General features: G+C 37.1%; 1 protein-coding gene across 2 annotated transcripts in view; it reads right to left on the bottom strand.

Moving 5' to 3' along the window:
- Positions 1-4,585: 4,585 nt before the first annotated feature.
- Positions 4,586-21,848, bottom strand: part of MERTK (MER proto-oncogene, tyrosine kinase) — a 133,116-nt gene continuing 115,853 nt past the window's right edge. For both annotated transcript variants that reach the window (XM_063443667.1, XM_063443668.1), the window contains exons 11-20: positions 20,547-20,697; positions 16,037-16,125; positions 14,093-14,188; positions 13,315-13,395; positions 12,564-12,656; positions 10,898-11,016; positions 10,036-10,145; positions 8,580-8,739; positions 6,988-7,124; positions 4,586-5,923 (exon numbers count right to left, since the gene is read on the bottom strand). In XM_063443667.1, the coding sequence (XP_063299737.1) occupies positions 5,434-5,923; positions 6,988-7,124; positions 8,580-8,739; positions 10,036-10,145; positions 10,898-11,016; positions 12,564-12,656; positions 13,315-13,395; positions 14,093-14,188; positions 16,037-16,125; positions 20,547-20,697 (1,526 nt within the window). In that variant the 3' untranslated portion in view covers positions 4,586-5,433. The remainder of the gene's footprint in view (positions 5,924-6,987; positions 7,125-8,579; positions 8,740-10,035; positions 10,146-10,897; positions 11,017-12,563; positions 12,657-13,314; positions 13,396-14,092; positions 14,189-16,036; positions 16,126-20,546; positions 20,698-21,848) is intronic.

Here is a 21,848-nt window from a genome sequence, read left to right as displayed (position 1 = left end):
CTATTTCATTCTCTATTTATTATCAAAACCAAGCATATAATGTTCTCATCAATTTTCCCTCTGTTCTCTATACTTTTCCCCCTTTAAAGGTTTGGCATTTCTAATTGGTAGATTATTCCATTATCTATCATCAATCATCCATTTAGACTCTCTCTCCCTTTACCTTAACTTTTTCCCCCTATACCAGCATTTTCAGTATTATAATCGAGTGATTCATCTGCACACGTACTCCTTTGTGTAATTCTTATAAAAATATTAGTCAATGTACATTCCCTCACTCTCTTAGTTAATATATATTCCATTTTTCTCTAATCTCATTTCAAAGCCCTCTCTTGCAGCCAGATATTAGCGGAGGTCACATTATCAAAAAATACGGATTTTGCTTCATGTACCACTATAAGTCTCGATGGGAAACCCCAGTAGTATTTGACATTATTTTTCCTTAGAGACTCAGTCACTGGAGCATAGGAACGTCTTTTTTTCCTTGTTTCATATGATAGGTCTGGGAACACCTTGATATCTTTAAATTCTTCTTTCTTACTGTTTTGCCTTGATGCTTTTCTAATTTCCTCCTTAAAAATATAGGAGTTACAACACACCATTACATCTCTTGGGATTTCTTTTGGTAAATTACTTGGTTTCTGGATTCTGTGATGTCTTTCCAGGAATTTGTATTTCTCATCCATCTGGATTCCTAATTCCACAAAGTACGATTTTAGGAAATCTTCCAATTTGTCTTGACTTATATCTTCTGATATGTTTCTTATCCTCAGATTCTTTCGTCTGGAGCGATCTTCCATATTTATGATCTTTATCTCTAATTCTTGAATTTTCTTTTGGAGTTTCCCCTGTATTTCTTGTTGTTCTACAATCGAACATTCTGTATGTTCCAATTTATCTTCAACCAGTCTGATCTTTTGTCCAATTTCTTTTATCTCCTTTTTTAATTCAGAGTTATTGTTCGTAATCTCTTGTTTTATATCAGATAATTGTTGCTCAAAACAGTTTTTGAGGAAGTCTGGGGTTATCTGAGAAGTATCTATCGCTTTTACAGTCTCCATCTGAGTTGTATCTCTCTCTTTACTGTTAGGACTAACTTCTTTTGAGGGTGTTTCTGATATTGATTTTTCAGTTTGAGATGTGAAAAAATTAGATAATCTTTTCTCTTTAATTTCCTTTTTCTCTCCCTTGTCCCTCTCCTTCTCTTTATCTTTACTGGAAGAGAGCTTTAGATCTTGATTTCTTCTAGTTGACATCTTTTTTCTTTCTTTTATCCTTCTCTCCTGAATAGAACAATAGAATCTCCTTTGAATCTGAATTCCTATATAATTTACTACTTATCCATGCTCTGATTTTAAGTTACAGGAGATTAAGTGTTTTATTCAACATGGTGGCTGCGACAGAAACTCTCATGCCATAGCCTTCTGGAGAGGCTGGAAGGCCAGCCTCTTGCCCACAGGCGATGCACCTGTTCCCAAGAGCCACTAAAATGGGCTTGTGATGGTAGCAATTGATATATAAACTATTCATTGTTACTTGATAACTCTGCAGTGCCCTCTGCTGACAATGAAAGTGTGCACATGTATATAATGCTGGTAATAAATTAGGGCAATCAAGTACGTAGTTAAATGTATAAATTGTTGATTTGTAGTAAATAATTCATGTATTAATTATAATTGCTTGTTCACCAATGTTCTGTATCAATTTGTGTTTTACATGCTTGTCACCACATATTTAACCCCTTAACCCCTTAAGGACACATGACATGTGTGACATGTCATGATTCCCTTTTATTCCAGAAGTTTGGTCCTTAAGGGGTTAAGGACACATGACATGTGTGACACGTCATGATCCCCTTTTATTCCAGAAGTTTGGTCCTTAAGGGGTTAAGGACAAGTACCCAAAGGTTAGGCCTCTTCCAAAATAAAGAAATGTCTGTTAGTTCCTTTTGGAACTGTTCGTCCTGATTGGTTTATGTGGGGATCCCAGTAATAGAGTCTTCAGACCTGTTGGCTGCCTGCTTTTTCATTGAATCCCAAGAAGCTAAAAAGAGCTAGGCCTGAGAGCCACAAGTGCCTTTGTGAAGGCAGTAGCAAGTCACAGTGCAGACAGAAATATGGTTACCTGACTGAAAAAAAGAGCTGAAGAAGCAAAGGCAAAGGGGACGATACCTGAATAAGAGAGCTGCAGCCTTGTCCGGTGGAAAAATTCCTGAAAGACCCCAGTCAAGCTTCGGTGACTGGGGCTGAAGCGTTCAAAGGTCCCTGATCGTGGCTAGGAAGAGGACTGGGCGGAGCTACTCAGTCGGAGTAGGAGAGCTCTGTCATAGTGGCCTTAAGTAGTTCACCCTGACCTTCAGCCATATTTTACAAATGCAATGAAAGTATGCATGACTCAGTATGTCTTTTGTGGGGTTCACATGTAATAATTTCTATTTGGCTAAAAATATGGGCACTGAAGTTACTACGCTTAAAGGGACACTCCAGGCACCGAGACCACTTCTGCTCATTGGAGTGGTCTGGGTGCCAACTCCCACTACCCTTAACCCTGCAAGTGTAATTATTGCAGTTTTTCATAAACTGCAATAATTACATTGCAGGGTTAACTCCACCTCTAATGGCTGTCTACTAGACAGCCACTTGAGGTCACTTCCTAGTTTCTAGCACAGGTTTCCTGTGCTAGAGTGTCACTGGACGTCCTCATGCTGTGTGAGGACCTCCAGCGTCGCTCAAAACCCCATAGGAAAGCATTGAAATGATTTTTAAATGCTTTCCTATGGGGAGACGTAATGCGCGTGTGCGGCATTTCCGCGCATGCGCATTAGGTCTCCTCGGCCAGTGGGCGAGATTAGTCTCGCCCACCGGCCGACGTAATCACAGGGAGGAGCGTCGCGGAGGCGGAGACAGCGGCGAGGGACATCGCCGCTGTCCCAGGTAAGTCACTGAAGGGGTTTTCACCCCTTCAGTAACCGGGGATTGGGGGGTGGGAGGGAGAGGGACCCTCCAGTGCCAGAAAAACGGATCGTTTTTCTGGCACTGGAGTTTCCCTTTAAGCAAAGAGCACAGGAATATATTAGATGTCCAACATTTGATACAGATATATTTTCTTAGCTGTTTGCAATGCATGTGCACACACAGCAGAATCTAAACATTGATTTCTCAAAAACTTCGCCATTGCCCACGGAGCCTTGAACATGAATCCATAATGATTTTACAGGATCAGCAGATGGACAAATGTATTTAGTAACTGTGGATGCTCATTCTAAGTGGCCATAAGTGGTTCAAATGTACTACATCAGAACAAACCATTGTTATACCTTCCAGTATGTTTCCAAGATTTGGACTAACCTAGAACATTCGTTTCAGACAATGGTCAACAATCCAAATCAGAAGAATCTAAGCATTTTCTAAGACAGCTCCACATTTCCCTGCCTGCAATGGACAGACTGAACGACTTGTAAAAACTTTAATATCTCATTTAGCTGTCTCTCACAAACTTCTCTGAGACCTTCTCTGACTTTCTAACTTCTCTGAGAACGTCTCTTGACCAGGTCAGAACATCCTAAACTGGAGTTGGACACTTCTAGTGTTCCAGAGTTTGATATTTATGAGTGTTCCAGAGTATGGATAAGAAATTACTGTGGTCAGTATATACAGATTCCAGCCATCACAATACTAAGCATGAGCAAGAAAATGTTCAAAGTTTAACTAGATGGTACAGTTTGCCGCCATGTAGAACAGATGAGATCTAGATCTCCACCAGTTAAAAAAACAATCACAGGATTCAGGTATTGAGGATATCTGGCATGTGGTTTCCACCCGAGTGGCCCGAGGAAGAAAATACCTGAAAATAATAATAAAAAAATATTTAACCAGGAAAGATACATTCAGATTACTATGGTTTCCAAGTATGTCCTGGGGATGTTACTTTTGCCCAATATCCAGGAGATGTTACTATTACCCAATTTAATGGTACCCATTTTATCGACTTAGAAAGGCTCAACCCTGCCGGGATTTGAACCTGCAACCCCCAAGGGTTGAACAAATTCTACAATACAGAACATCAGAATGATCCCATTCAGCAACAAAACTTACTGGGGATCTACAACCCTTGGTTACTCCTTCAGAGACCAGTTTATCTCAACCAAATACTATATGACCCTCAAGGCAAAGAAGACCACCCTCCAGATGCCCATGTGAATCTGGAAAGCACACTGGATCTTATGAATGTTAACTATACAGATAAACTGTTCTAAGTTTAAGATTAGGATTTAGTATTTTATGTTTATTTCTGATGAGTGTTAGATTGTTATCTATTGTCTTCCATAGTTGTTATTTTATTAATTATTGGGAAAAAGAGGGGTGTTGAGATGACTGCAGTGTTAGGAACAGAAGGACACCCTGGAGAATCTGGGTCTCTATGTGATCTAGACACCATTTTTGAGTTGTTATTGACAAATTAGTTAGTGAAGTGGATGTGTGTGAGACTTAATAAAAGGTCGACTGAAATCCATATTCCAGAGTAATATTTGGAAATTCAACAGAGAATTGTACATTTAGTCCAAATAGAGATTTTTTTCCTCCAGTTTAATTTTTTTGACTTAAAATTGGCAATCCATTGATATTAATATCTTTCACTCAAAATATGAAAATTGATCTTTCCGGCACCAATAACAAATGTCTTACCCAGTGGTAACAGTAACCGAGAGCACATTTTTAGTACACATAAAAAGAAATAAAATAATCACGATTGGCATTGGTAACATACATTAATTTCATAAGAAAAAAATACATATATATTTCTGTGTTAATGCTTAGTCCTCAACATTTACTGACCATTTCAATAAATTTCTTGTTCTGCAAAAAATAAAATAAAAAATAAAGTTCTCAAAAGAAAGTATAATATCAGTACTGGTGCATCTGTAGAGACAAAATCAAAGTGGTTTGTTCTTCTACCGAGCCATCAGGACACATGGCATATCCCAGTCATCGGCTCTAAATGTAGGGGCAGGAGAAATGAAATCTAGCCAATGACAGTGATTGATAAAGCATCCAGGAGAGGTAGTAAATTCTTCAGTGTAGATAGAGTGTTTGCATCAGTGTAGAATGCCCTTGATCAAAGCACTATATGTCTTTTTTTCACGTAAGGCACAATCCAAAAGAAGTCTTGTACTGCAGTACAAATTAATCAGTCGGCGCAAATAAACAATTCAGATTTCGTTTTTCCCATTTACATGGGCCTTTCTAATTGTCACTGCCTAAATAAAAATCTAGATATTGATCTATTTATATACAATGTTCATCTATATTGCTATATACATAATACTGCTTGTTGGTTTAATGACAAATGTTTTCCACAAAACTAGTAAAATATATCTTGCCAAACCATAATACTGTTACTGGCACAGTCAGGGCAATGAGAGTGTTTAATGTTCTATAGCACAATTTCTATATCGTCTGCAGGGTCGTCCGCAAAGAGAAGCCCATCTGTCAATGCATTGTGAGCTGAATGCATGCTGCTGTCGCACCATGGTGCCCTGCTACGTGCATTAATGTCAAGCAACAACGGAGTACTAGTTTGTTCTACAGCCACATCTTGTTCATCGGAAAACCCTTCAACAATATATCTTTCCTCAACCAGTTTAGGTTCGTGGACTTCCACAGTGACAGTTGTGGTATCAGTCTTTGAGTTACAAATTGGCAATACGTAGCTAGGATCCAGGTGTAAATCCATGTCACTTAACTCTGGGTCCTGTGTCTCATATGCACTGTCTTCTGGCAGGCTGGTGTTCATATAAATAACATCATTCTTGTCCATAATTGGTGGCAAACCCTTGAGGATTAACTCCAGTTGATGCTTAAGTACTGTGAAAGTAGGACGGTCAACTGGATCTGCTCTCCAGCAAAGGTACATCAGTTCAAACCTGAAGATGTAAAAGTGATATAAGTTTAATTCATAGAGTTAAAAATACTATTCATATATTCATATTTTGAATATATTCATAATACATTCCAGTTAGGCGATGGATGTGTTAAAGATAAAACTTGCAAATGGTTGAAAGCAACAATTGGACCAAAAACTAGAACTTTAGTTGCAAACAACCATTTGTGAGAAGTGCCATCACTGTTTACTCATGTTAAAATTGTAGGAAAAATAAAAACAAATGAAAGTTATCCACAACACATATGTCGTATCTCAGTATGTTTAAATGAACGTGTTTTTGGTGTCATATGTGTGGTATTTCTATATGAACTGTGCTTGTAGTTAAACAAGAACAGACAAGTCAGGAAACTAAGCAGTAACATACAATGGCAGGATTATCAGGATCTGCGCTTCTCAGAGGAGCTCAGTAACAGATTTGAGCAGTGAGACTTAAAGGGACACTGTAGGCACCCAGACCACTTCAGCCCATTGAAGTGGTCGGGGTGCCAACTTCCATCACCCATAACCCTGCAAGTGTAATTATTGCAGTTTTTATAAACCGCAATAATTACCTTGCAGGGTTAAGTCCTCCTCTAGTGGCTGTCTGGTAGACAGCCACTAGAGGAACTTCAGGATTCTTAGCCGACTTTCGGTAGTCTAAACGACACTGGACGTCCTCACGCTATGCATGAGGACCTCCAGCGTCGCCGGAATCCCCATAGGAATGCACTGAATAATGCTTTCCTATGGGGAGATCCTAATGCGAGCGCTGCCATTGATGAACATTAGGTCTCCCCCGCTGGCAGACCGCTGGATTCAGGTAAGTGACTGAAGCGGTTTGAACCTCTCAGCGACCCGGGATTAGGGGGCACTCCAGGATTCTACAGTGCCAGGAAAACAGGTTTGTTTTCCTGACACTAGAGAATACCTTTAAGTACTTAGCATTTTATAGTAATAGAGGATGCATAGCACTGAACAGAGGGGAGCAAGCTTGTATGTCATAAGAATGAGATTGTGGACTGTATGTTCAGGTGGCATCTGATCTCTTGGGTATACAATACTTACAGTTCATCCAAACAGTCCGGTGGCTGCTTTAGTCTGTGGCCCAGTAGTAAGTAGTCGTATATTTCATGGTTCTGAACACCAGGGTATGGATTCATGCCTCTGGTTGCAATTTCCCACATTGTAACACCAAACGCCCACTATAGATAACAAACAAGAAAAGTAGGATGATATTTCAAGTAGATCTGAATGAATCTTTTCAGAAACAAAGGTCAAATCTCCATTACCCACGGATTTGTTTTAACAAAGGGAGCCGTGTGCAGTTACTTCAGATTTGAAAGGAAGCTATATGTATGTTCTGGAACAAATCTCAGAATTATGTAAGAGGAGTAACAGAACACAACACATCAGACAAATGCTTCGGATTCTGAAAAATTGCATAATAACAGATCACTGGCGTGTGTGTGAATGTCCGTGCTGTGTAAAACTGTCACTTCAACGTGCATGATACTGAACAGATAATATTGCCTTAATGTAAAGAGAAACCAAAGGAACAAGAAAACAATACCACCCAAAGTGCATGCACACACCAATCTATCCTGGTCGCCCTTACACACTCACTGGTCCTACAATAGGGATTTCTGTAAACTTCTCTATGAGAAGCAATAGATTGGAGGAGATTGCGAGTGAGTTCAGCCTCAGAGCAGATATGATGACATTATACAAATATATTCAGGCTAATCCATTGTCTGGATATCTATACATAAACATGACTATACATAGGACACAAGCGATTTAGTCTAAGGTAAAGGAAAGGATTTTTTTACAATGTGAACAATACGATGTGGCATATTCTGCTTGAAGAGGTGGTTTTGTCAACTATGTCCAGATGTTTAAACAGCAACTGGATGAATACTTGCAAAACCATAGTATTCAGGGATATACATATTTAATAAGTGGGGTAACAGTTTCTCGAAGGAAAGATCAGACTTCCATTCTGGGTCAAGGAGGACTTTTATGATATGACAAGAGGCTCATACAATACTCTGACCTGAATCAGGAGGCGAGCAGTAAAGAAAGAGGAAGTGACCTCAGTGACCTTTGTTTTGATTGGTTGTTTCTGTTTATTTCTGCGGTTATGTGGAGATGCAGTACAGAAAGAATACAAGTATTCACCTCGTCATGATTAAAATCAAGTTTATTTTGTCACTAAAAGATAGAATAATCTGCAATTTGTTCCTAGTTTGTTACAAAATTGGAAAGCTATTAAAACTGGATTCTCTCCCCCCCCCCCCTTCTTTTGGAACAGCAGCAAAAACAGATGTAAGAAATCGTGATACTTGATGAATGCACTTTTCTTTTTCAGCCTATGTAACTATGGAGGCTGGATTACTGAACAAAGGGCAGGCTGCTGCATTGGAGGGGTCTGGGTAGGAGTCTTTATTTTACTTAATTTTACACAGCAAAAGGGGTAGACAGTGATCACGTCACTCTTGGGGAACCTATAGTCCCAAAATAGCGATTGTTCTTTTCGTGACTATAAGTTCCCTTTAATTTAATTTAAATCTCCATCAACTGTTTTTATTTCCACAAATCCCTGTCTATTTCAAAATGTTACCCTGAAATCCAGATCTACTTCTTCGCTTACAACATACCACATCACTTTTAATTGTATAGATGCGATCAGCAAGGCTTTCCACGGCAATCCATTTCACAGGCATCTTAGCAATACGGCCTTGGCGATAGTAGTCCCCACTGTAGATTTTCTTAGACAGTCCAAAATCAGCTACACAGACAGTCATGTCATCTCTCAGCCTGGAACAAACGAGTAAAGAAACCATCGATAGTCTTACTTACATAATCAAACTTTCAGACAAGATTCTAGCAGTCTACAAAATAAATGAATTAAGTTCAGGTCCTGTTCCATCCTCTGTTGTTAATGGGATTTGCGATCCATCAACTATAGGGGCACTGTTAAAAACCCCTGCAGTCTGTCTTTTAAGGTATAATCTTATACTTCAAATACAGTAACTTGCAAGCCGTTCTGCACACAAATGAAAAGAACAAACCACTGAAAATGTTATATTCACATTTAAAAGGGTAGTTCCACTTTAATATAGTTATAAGTTATATAGTTATATAGTTATAAGTTGTGAATAATACATATAGGAAGTCAAACACACTAAAGGAACACTGTATGTATCATACCTGCATTATCTCATTGAAGTGGTTATAGTGTCTGTCTGGAATCCTCTGTCGCTGTTCTTTCGCTCAGCATTAGACTTTTTTTTAATGTTTTAACACTCAACAAGAGTCCTCAGCAGACCATTCCCTATATGCTGCTTAGGTTAATGAGGAAGGATTAGCCTGAGCAGGAATGAGTGACTGTGACTGAGAGTGTCAATCCTCAGCGCTATTGCAGGTATGAATCAGTGTGGCTGTAAGGAAATGTGAAATCTCTGCCTTAGCCATACCTCCAATAGGTGTGGAGCAATGGGAAGCCAGGTACCCTCATTAAGTGTTAAACTGCGCTAAAATGGTTTAACACTGAATGGAGCAATAGTTTCAGAGGACTCCAAACACTAAAATCAGTTCAATGAGGTTAAATTGTTAAAGTGTCTACAGTCTTCCTTTAAACTATATAAAAGGTTTTTACGCAGCAAAGCAATGAATCCAAACGGTAAGGCGGCACCTTGATGAGATAATAGCATTTTATTCCCAATTTAGGTTTGATACGGACATGGGAAATGCTAATACGTAAACCCACCAGGCTGGGGTTGACTCTTTATTTGATATAATATGGAGTAGCTATATTCATATTTTACCAGAATGTTACTGCTCATGGCTTTCATACAAGCACCCATACACCCCTATATCCGTATCATATGGCAGTAAGTCAGTATGTGAAGTACAGCTGTACTAAGGCACTAAGAATGGAAACACTGCGGTTACATATGGGAAAAAAGAAAAAGAAAAACTAAATAAAAATAGATTAGTGAACTCAAAGTGATCATTAAGCTCCACATTTCCCAGGTGTTGTATTTGTGTGTAAATACATACAGAGCTAAATAATAGATAGGTACATAGAAGGCAGAAATTAATTAAACTCACATGCAATTGCGAGCAGCTAAATCCCGGTGAAGGAAATTTCGGCTGCTAAGATATTCCATTCCTGTAGCAATATCAATCATGAACTTCAAAAGATTCTGCAATGCGACGTGCTGAAAATAATGGCATAATGAGATTTATACCTTCTTATAATGCTATAACTATTGTAATACATATATTTACAATATGATGTGCAATATGTTTTGCCAACCAGTAGGAGGGCTCTTGTCTAGACATTGAAGAAGCAGCATCTATTGCACCTAACATGAATTAAATCGCAAAAGAGACAGAGCAAGATTTGCTCTGCCTTGGGTAGAGCAACAGTCTATTATCGAGACAATTCTAAATGTATTGCATTATAGGTCAGAGATTTAAGGCTCATCTGAACACCTAATCCGTAACCCAAGTTCATTTGCAAAGCTAACATCACACTGATTACCCTATTAACAAAAAAGTCTCAATGGCAGCTGTTAAAGAGGTTCTGATAATAGAAGAAATGTTATTATTCACGTTAATGGCAATATCGATATTAGGTCTTTAAGTACCAGACAAGTGAACAGCTCACCTATGAAGGCAATGCATTCCTTTGGCAAACTCAGGCACTCAATATATATATTTACTGACATTTTAAAATCCAACATATTCCACAGTGCAGTCCAGTTGGGGAATAAAGCAGTATAATAACAATTTTTCAAAATGGTTGTATGAGATAATATTGAAGGACATTAAGGAGCAATATGACAAACTGTATGGTAAATGTCACCGTAAAAGCAGCAAAACAAAGTATAGGAATTTCCGATGTTCATACCATCAGTGACAAAACAAAGATACCTCCACTAAGCAAAGCTATTGCAAGGTCATTTACCTGAGGTCCGGAGCCAATTCTGGAGGACAGCAGAAAGCTATGCAGGTCTCCATACTTCATAAACGGTAAAATCACCATTGGTTTTGGTATTCTCCTGGGACCAACTTCTAAGCAAACACCTGGAAAACAACCACCCATTGACATAAAAAACTGTGGTAACTAGACGAGCAACCCTTTAATGCCCGGAACAATACCTTTTAAAGTGCAAATTGTTGGGAGTTCAAAGTTGATTTAATATTTTGGCCACACTAACTAAACTGGAAACACACGTAACAGAACCTTTCCACTTTGGCTATTTTGGCCTAAAAATTAAATTTAATTTAGGAATTGCTTAAAATTCACGTTTAATTGGCAAACCCTGTTTATCAGGGATAGGCAACGTTTAGGTTTCAACCATTTCCAACTACTAGAGCGGTGTTCACTTTGGCAAATCTCTATTTTTAATATTTTGATTAAAAAGCCATTTTAGTTTTAGTTTACTAAATCTCCAGTAGATTTTAGTCGACAGGAGTCAAATCTAATTGGTTTAGTAAAGTCTTTGTCTCTATTGCCCCCTCCCCAGCCCCTATGTGTCTCTTTGTGTCCTCCCAGCCCCACTAGGTGTCTCTCTTCCAATCCTGGTGTGTCTGTTTTGCCCCTTCCACAGCCGCTCTGGGAAGTGTTATTTTGGCGGCAAATTTCAATTTAGTTTTAGTCATAGTTTTTTGACTAAAAAGCCATTTTAGTTTTAGTCGTATTTTAGTCATCTGAATTGTTTTAGTTTTAGTCGACCAAATCTCAAAAATATTTAGTCGACTATAATTGTTAGTCGACAATACTAACACTGTACTAGAGCAGTTTCAACATGCTGAGGCCGACTATCAATTGTAATGGAAATGTATTCTAGATGCAACAGCAAATTATAAAAAAAAAAAAGAAAAGAAAAGAAAAAGAAAAAAAAAAGATTGTATTGGATATGGAAAGTGAATTTCACATTTTATGCCAAAACAGCTGAACTGAAAACACTTGATTTCCCAAGTGCTATTTTGCCCAAAAAGGTTACATTGTTAACTGTTGTTAACTTGACGTCATACAAATTTTCACTTCAGTGAATAACCCTGACACAAACACGCAGGTTCATTCACAGATAACTGCACTCCAATTAAATGCACAGCTTTGTTCTGGCAATACACACACATGTAAACCTTCATGCATCCTTACAGACATAACATATAAAGACTCACAACCATTCATAGACACCTGTAAACACAAATACACACACGGATGCAGACTTACTGTACACAAAAACCAGACACACACACATGTAGAATTACATATGGTAACATAATACCATAAATAAAATATGCCATTGCAAGAGTTGCTTAATGAATGTATATCAGATGTCAAAAGCCTCAGGGTTTAGTTTTCCCCAAAGCCTATATTGTGATTAGTCCAGTCAGCCATGACACGACAGCAGGTTGTTACTGCTTGTGAACACACACAATCAAGACATATTAATTGCCCAGGCTGCACTCTGTTTAAAATAGTTTTACTGTAAATGTGTAAAACAGTAGACACATAACAGAAATAAAAGCTTAGTTTTTTTTTTTGCTGAATTCAAAATAAATTTTTTCCACAGATGTGACCAATCAGCTTTATTTACCATGTTCACAAAAATAAAACCTACCTAAAAGGTTAATCACATTTGGGTGATCAAAGTCCTTCATACAAGCAGCTTCACTTAGGAATTCCTCAATTTCCCGGTGGGAAAAGTTGTCCACTGAAACAAAAAAATATATACAAGTTAAAAAATTGATAAATAATAGACATTCAGTAACTATTTCACCCCATACAGAAATTCATATATCTATGTTTGTGTGTTTTATTAATCAAATCACATAAGGAAACGTGATACACACACTAACAAAAAAAGGACTATGCAGTCACGACAGTGCCTTGTTTTTAGATTTAGACTGGGTAATGCAAATCTACACTGGACACTATAAATAGTAAATTGTGTAAATCATTTATCTTTTGCATAAATAGCTCATAGTTGGTCAAACTGTATAATGTGGATCCTACTTTACCCATCATCTGCTCTGCTAATTGATCATGTCTTAATGCTGAAGTAAAGGTCAGATTCTAACAAGCTCTGTTCTTGAGTACCAACCGTTTGCTGTTTATGATTCTCAGAGGGGTTTTAACACCTACAAAGCTGAAAGCTGTGTTTACTCTGTAGTTTCTTTAAATTGGGCATGCTATAATCCGCCGGAGTGCTGACAAACCTATGTGACTTTCCATCATAATGCTAAGGCTTCTTATTAATATTACAAACTTGCATTTTTATTATTATGGTTTTGTTTAACTCTACCAAGGTTTAATCTTCTGTAAGATAATGCATTTCCCATAAAACAGATTTTGGTTACAAAATTACTTACACTTCATAGTTTTCACAGCTACTTTTTGAGTTGTTTCATTAAGGTACGTGAGCTCTCCTTCCATCACTGACCCAAATTCACCTTTGAGGACCAGAGACAAAATTAGAGTCAAGTCAACTAATAATTGCCATCGGTACTACAAATATACATTTTCACCAAGTCACCCACGTCACTACTTCCCTCTCTAAAGTCCAATTAAATTATTCTTATAGAGAAGCATTTGACTGGACTGATCACATAGGCTGAAAGTGAATGCATACGCTCTAAGCCAAGGAGAGAGGGGAGGGAAGGAGTGTAAGATGGACAAGAAGGAGGACAATAATAATAAAAAGAATAATAATAATATAGGCAATGCAGGATAACTTGGTAAGATCACAGGAGATAGCAAGGGGACATACAGGCAAATAGACCCTGGCACAAGAGTGCAGACTGGACTGTATAGGCAGCGTTTCAAGAAGAAACACTCCATATAAGATTGTCTGCTCCATGACTACTTCTGAAAACAGAAATGGTCATAGAGGTTGCAGTAACCCTTTAACCCCTTAAGGACACGTGACATGTGTGACATGTCATGATTCCCTTTTATTCCAGAAGTTTCGTCCTTAAGGGGTCAATGTAGTTTTTTGGGGCTTACTGACGGTCATTTTCGTATCTGTCATTCAGGAAATTTGCACTGTTAGTAGGACTCAAGATCGGCTTTGAAAATATGTTTGTATATTATGGGGGTTCACCTTGACATTTTCTGATCATGGCATACATAATTATATTAATTCATCACCTTCTCCCAGCACCTTTCCCAGGCGTAAAAAGCTTCTTTCAATCATTACATCTTCCAGTTTTTCTTGCAGGTCCTGGTTAATCCCTAAAGTACTCACTAAAAAATAGATTTTAAAAAGTTACATTAGACAACAATTATCATACATTTCAATCAACCCAATTTCCATAATTTTAGACATCAGAAGCCACTGTAAACCCTTTCCATGTACAATCTGACACATAACCTGAGTGTTTAATAAATGTTTTGTTCTGCTGCCAAAAATAAAGCTTTCATACACAGATGAAGAGGAACACTGAGGCTGGCAGGCAGGTGGTCAAATCTCTTAAAATGCAATACATTAAGTGCCATAACCAGTACAGCTCATTATAGTAGTAATAAAGGTACTACAAAGCCTATAGGTGACATTTCCTGATTTTCAGTCAAACAATTCTGGAGCATTTGGACAAAAACAGGGATTTCCTGGAATCCAAAGCCTGCCGGCACTCAGTGTGAATCTGTTTAAAGGAACACTAAAGTCACCCAGACCTCTTCATTTCAATAAAGTGGTCTGGGTACAGTGGTCCTGTATGTTTAACCCTTCAAGGTAAAACACTGAAATTTTGCACGTAGGGCAATATTTACTTTTTGCGGTTAGAGATGCCTCTAGTTTTAGTCATACTGACAGCCACTAGAGGCACTTCTGATGCACGGACCGAGTAAAACGCAGTCAAATGACGCGGTAGCTTATAAGTAGCATTGGGTGCACTTGCACATGCACAGTAGGTTCCAAATTCCTCTATGAGGAGCATTGGACTGGATTAACACCAAATGAAGCCATGCCTGCTCCATGACTTCACAAGAGGCAGACAGGTGAGCAGTGCGAAGGGAGTCTCTATGCTGGAAAAAGGTTGAAAACTGTTTATTCTATTAAAGGGACATGTATTACTTTCAGAGAGCTGTCACGTTCAAAAGTGTAAGCTTTGAATTAGACTGTTTACTCACTCTGCAGCCTGAAAAAAGAAGGTAAATATGATTTATTTTTTCATGTTTACCTGCTTTTTTTTTCTTATGCTTTCCACATCCAATCAAAGGGGGACACTGATCTAACCAATCAGGAAAAGTGCATTGGGCATGTCTGACATATTTACACATGTGCAGTTGGAAGATCTCTTGACCTTGAAACGCATGACTGGGGGAGAAGAGAGGAGGTCTAATTAGCATGATCATGCAGGGCAGACTCTTTTGTTGGTTTTCTCCCTCCTGCTGCAGCATAATGATGCCCTGTTTCTGTCATTAGGTGAGTGGTCTGAAGTTGAGATGAGTAGGTAAAAAGGAGGTGGGGCGGAAGAAACTCCCCTAGCTGAGAGGTGTGCCCACCAATGCAATCGCACCAATTTTAAAGTATGTTTTAAAATATGTATCACATACTTTTCAAAGTTTATCTTGCTTTATTTTGGTCTGTAAATTTGTTAAATAATGTTTGCTAAATTGATTTAAAAAAATGTTGTCAAATGATGCTTGTCCCTTAATTTTATTGGAAAAAAGAGGTTGGTGGAGATCTGTATATAACAATGGACAAGGGCACTATAGCCTTAGGAGTACAGTTTTGTATTCCTAATGATATAGACTTGCTCCTTTAACCTTTGGTGACGCCACAGCTAAGCCATCTATCAGCCGATCTTTGGACGGATTCATCCCAGGGACAGAAATGGAGGGGATGTAACCCATATACTCCAAGTACTCTAACCACTTCAATGAGACTATTCAATAAATATAAAACATATTTTGTACATACAACAATGATAATGATTCAATTTCACCAGCAGAGGGCAACATGCCATGACTATATTTCTGGAACATGCTGAACAAAAATCAGGTGTTTTCGCCTTGCAGGCATTTAACTGTAAAAGAGAGCACATCCCTCGCATTTAATTGTTTAAATCTGTTGAGCCGGATCTGACTTACATGTCACTTCAATAGCTTTCCTGTTGTAGGATTTTTTAGCTTTGTAATTGACAACAATGTCTGAATCATCCGTACTGACGAACGCGTGCCTAGTCAAATAAAAAAAAAGAGTAGTGACAGTGATAAGTCATGCAGAAAAGTATCCTGTACATTAACACAATTTTATACAAAGCTTAATGACATCCCTATACAATTTGTACGCTACCTGCCTAAACATTGCTTTAATTTTCTGAGCATTCACAAAATGTAGAAAGTATTTGGATCCCCAAGTGTGTAATCAACTACAGACCATATTTATCAATGCAAAACCGGAGAGATGTTGGAAAGTCCTATTAACCATTCTGTTGGTCTCCAAAGCGATTGCTACTTTCATAATACTGTTTGACAAAGGGTTTTATTACAGTAGTTTTATTATCTTGTATCCAACGGATTTAAATAAGTCCAATTACTTTCACGGTTTTGCACAAGCAGTGCAAGAGTTTGTTCTAAATCTGCTTAATTTTACTTACTTAGTTTGGTAATTCAGTGTTTGTTTACCTGGTTACATTGCCAGTAACGATAAAAAAGGTTCATCACAAGTTCAAACAACTGAGCAGTTTTGCTTTCAATCGTTCCAAAAGAACACAATGTAATTCTCTACGCCAAGAAAATGATTTTGTACTAAAAATATTTTACGGGTTTGCAAGAGCATGATTTAAAATCAGCTCTAAGTTTTAAACAAGAATAAAAAAAATGTCCACACACTGTTTGCTGCACTCGGCCCTTATCTGCAAACCTATATAAAGCGCTTTCGAGCAGGATTCTCATCAAACTATTGTTCCTGTAGCATATTTGTTACTGTCTCATTTATTGTTAAATGTACCCCTTCACTCCAGAATATGTTGGCACTATAAAAATTCAAATAATAATAACAAGGCATGCTAATTCACCAATTGGAACAATGAGTTACGTGGAGACTGAGAAGAAATACAGACGCCAAAAAAAGAATCTCAATGTTCTAGCTGAATTGTGTTTGGACCTTATTCAACAAAAACACTCTTTTTCATGAAAATATTGAAATATCTCTTTTTATGACAAGTAAATTTAAATTAAAAAATACCAAATGGCAAGGTGTCTTTTGGGCTATATTCTCTTAATCCAAATTGATGTAACTATGAGTAACCTATTTTCTTTCAACAATGTATATATTTGGTCTCTTTCCGGATTTAAATTTTTTTTATTCATGAACCGCATTTACATTCACCTCTGATCCAGTTCTTACCCTGCAGAGAAACCAGTTCCTGCTCTGGCTGGTAATGGTGTCCACTTTTTATTTTATTTTTTTGTTAATCACTTTCTTATTGAAACTTATAAGAGTAACAGATGCTAGGCCTCATGTACACAATTGTGTGTCATAACAGAAGATAAACAGAAGTAACATCTTCTTGTATATGGAAAAAAAAACATGTCTTGTTTTTTCAAGTATAGATAATGTCATTCATTAGGTTTCAGGGATCAGAGTGAGGTAACCATAGTTGTAGATTATCATAGTGAGGTGGCCCTCCGAGAACATAAGTATCAGTAGCTTAATATATAACATACGGTAAACGTGTCATCTCAAGAATGTAGCTGTGAGTTAAAACCTAGCATTCGGATTGAGCTAGCTTGCTAGTAAATCTAATTTGAGTGGTAATTAATTATTATTATTTTATTATTTATATAGAGCCATCAGATTCCGTAGCGCTGTACAATGGGTGGACTAACAGACACGTAATTGTAACCAGACAACTGGACATACAGGTGGAGGGCACTGCTCAATGAGCTTACATTCTAGAGGTAGATGGGCAACAAGTATATCAAGAGAAAGGTTAAAGGGCTTGTTTAACCCCTTAAGGACCAAACTTCTGGAATAAAAGGGAATCATGACATGTCACACATGTCATGTGTCCGTAAGGGGTTAAAACACAAACATAAACAATGCATGTGCTAGAAGGGTATCTGGGCAGATGCCCACTTTCTATGTATGTGGCCACATATAAATTCTTTCATTCTGTCTGCATATCTATTTTTGGTTATATGCCAATAAGAGTCTCTGTCTTAGATATTTCAAAATAAGTCTCATGAACAGTGGTTAAGCACACTACTTGAAGTGTTTATCGAAGTGATCGGTGTTTGTGTGCACTGGACAAATGGCACTCTCGATTTACCCTTAATATCCCGTATTTTCTATATAGCAATTCTAATAGAATTCAAAAAAATAAATTTGAAATAAATGAATAGCCACGTTTTAAATGGCTCCTACTGACAAGTAAAATAACGTGGTTGAATTGTTTTGATGTGTAATATTTGGTGTTCGATCACCTCTGAAGCCACCATTTTATTCTGAATTTCATTCTGTCTGACAGATTTACTTTGTGTCTACTTCATAAAGTTTGACACTCAAAAAAAAGTCTTTATGGTGACAAATAGTGATTGAGCTCACATGAGATGTAGTTAGGATATAGGAGTGTTTTTGGTGTGACGTTAGATCCTGTTAGAAGGTTTAGATAGTTAACTAGAGGCTATATGCTATTAACCTCATTCATACCAACTCTCTTCACACAGTTTGGTAAATAGTCTTAAGTTTATAAGGTATCAAATAAATCTTTTATCCCCTTAAAATGCCAGCAATGGTTGAATAAATAAAATAATTTATACATAAGGAAAACACACATTATCTCAATTCTTCTTATATTTATATGCTAATTATGGATCTGATTTTTCAAATAATAAAAGTATTTTTTAAATTAAATAAAAAGACCCTGGTAGCTATTATTACTCACACATCTATTGGTACAAAATATTTCGCTCCTCGCACCTTTTGAAATATATAATTATTCTGAAAGGGTCAATGCCATTTTTCTGTTTATGTAAACTACCGTGCTGATTGGCCTAATTCCCTTGCTATAAGTTCCCAGAGAGGACCCGTCAATTCCTTGTTCTCCTTATTTTTTGTCACTGCTGTTTGAGCTCACTGTTTCTATTCCATAATTGTTTTTGTAGGTTTTGAAGTCTTCAATAAAAGCAATTTTAAGACAATATTACTGTTCATTTTTAATTGTTTAGACATGTTAACTAAGCGCAGAATAGTGCTATTGGTTTTGCCTGCTTTCTGTTTTTACGGTACACATGTAACAATAGGGAAAGTGAAAGCTTTGGGTTAGTACACCCCGCATTACAAATTCCTTGGCTGCTGATGGAGATGTACAATGAACAGGACATGTTTTTTTTTGAGCTGCACACATTTAGAGCTTTCTAGTCCTGAGTCACAAATTGGAGGAATGATAACAAAATTCCATTTCTGGTCTTCACTTCCCTTACAGGTCATTGGAATATTGTTTGAACTCGGGATCTTGCTGGTCACGGAATATGAATCATGGCCGCTCAATGTCAAAAAACAATTAAAGGAAAGCAACATTTAGTAGAATGTTATGATTCATATATTTTCTTAGCAGATATCTAGTTGTATGTAGTATGACATAATATATCATTTTAAACAAAAAACGTAAAAAAACAAAAATGTAATAAACTTTTTTTTTAAAAAGACGCTAGTGGTGAGTCTGTCATAAACCCAATGTATCTATATATTGTAATGTATGCTATTATATTTACATTAAATATTATAAGGACAAGCCGATGTGTAAAGAAGTCCATATGGTAAAACATACATGGTCAGTTACAACACAGACAACACATTTGAAGAAAGGAAATAAGAAGAACATACCAAAATAAAAATAAAAATGCAATGTTATTTAATACACATATCCACAATACTACATTAGGAATACGATATAAAATTTCTATCTATATATCTATGTCTATATATCCAACACAAGCCCGGCACACACAGTATATCTTGCCAGATAAGTGCACTCAGATGACTTTGTGGTACAAGCAATAATCCTTTATTGTGTAATAGTGGTACACATCAGTGTTTTTTGTCGACGTTTCAGTACTGTCAGGCTTTTACCAAAGTCTTGATATGCTACAGTCTCTATCTTATACAATATTGCCACCCTCCTCTCTCACACTTTATGTTACAGTCTACAGCTCACATTCTATGTTACAGTCACTTTCTCTCATAGAGTGTTACAGTCAATATTGCTCACAGTGAATCCATAGCCTCCAAACATACCTCTATAAAAAGCTGTAGTTGTTTTAGTGCTTGGAATGTCTTTAGTTGGTAATAGCAACTTATAATCCATGTGTGGTATAACAAGGAAGAATACACCAATATATAAATATTTTTTTTTTTAAATGCCCTTGTATATAGATATTATCCTTAGATCTGTGGGACCAGAACATGCATTTTGAACAGGGCTTAAAGGCGGTACAGTACATAATTTCAGCTATCTCACTAGCTAATAATAGGTCGGATTTATAAATAAAAAAAAACTAAAAAAATACATTACGTCCTGCCCAGCACACAAACATACTAAATTACATATATAAAGCACTGTTAGGAATTGTATATGGTTTCTCATTCACTCACCCAAATTCGGTTTCCTTTTTCCTTCTGACAAACATCACCAAACCATAAATGATCAGTAGCAATATAATTACACAGCATATAAATCCAAAAAGGATCAGGTAAGGATTGCCATAACCTGGTGCTGCTGTAGAAGACGGTGCTGATGTTGAACCTAGAAAATATAATAATGCAATGTATACTATCAGTTATATTTATTAAAATGAGAACTACTGATAATTCAAAGTCATTCCAAGTGAATTTTAAATTTTAGACCTTTGCCTGCTCCTGTGGCCACTGGACCCCAGCGGCAATGTCACCGTCTGGGGTCTCCTTGCGAATTCGTCAAAGTCCCCAGACGGTGAAAGTGCCACAAGATGGCCATATGGTGTAACTGAATCTCCATATTTGTTCGCTGAGATAGAGAACAAGGGATTAAAAACTTCTAAAGTAAGTGAAACCAATTATTTTCAAAGAATATATTTCGCAACTCAGTTTAAGACAAAACATGGATTGCCAACTCACTGTTTAGTAAATAGATCCCGAAATAAATCATCAAAGTGACTATGGGGTAGTGCATTATAGAACTACTTTTATCCATTTGGTGATAGACAAGTTGGAGATTTTTTTTAATGGTAGTCATTTTTTTCATTTTTTTATTTGCGATTCAATTTTCATTGTTTCAATTTCTTTAATTGCTTATTGCTGAATTGGTGCTGAATTCAAAGTGAATTCTACGCGATTATAAAATTTTAGGCAGAAATCTTCAAGGAAACTATGCTGCAAGTTTGGCTACTTTGCTAAAATTTGCATTTCCCAGAATTCACACTAGAGGTTATAATCCATAGTGTTTCGGTTACATTTGCAACATTTTGTTAGCAATTCTCTGTACTTTAAAGAGAGAGATAATAACTATTCTAATGTTATTGAAGCCACTATAGTAGCACTCTGCTTTACAGTAATGCGCTAATGCAATGCTTTTCAGTTATAAATCTCCACTATTTTAAAGTTAGCAATACATACGGTGGAAGCATTTGATTATTTTTACAAATATTTCATTATAGAACTATTGCACACTTACAGGGTTATTCACTAAACACCTGATTTTGTTTGAATAAACAAACTTTGGTAAAAATGTCGGAATCCTGACCTTACCTTCGATCGAAAAAGTATAATTTTGTCAAAAGCATGTGGAGTGCATAGGATTCGTAATATGTACAAAACACCAATTTTAAACTGAATTGGGACTAAAGGCATTCAGTAGCATGCACATTGTAAATTACTGTTCCCGTGCTTTTGTGCAAGTGCATATCAAATTAAAAAAAT

Source organism: Pelobates fuscus, chromosome 2, assembly GCF_036172605.1.
Source record: "Pelobates fuscus isolate aPelFus1 chromosome 2, aPelFus1.pri, whole genome shotgun sequence".
Taxonomy (NCBI): domain Eukaryota; kingdom Metazoa; phylum Chordata; class Amphibia; order Anura; family Pelobatidae; genus Pelobates; species Pelobates fuscus.
This window is presented reverse-complemented; position numbering and strand designations above follow the sequence as displayed.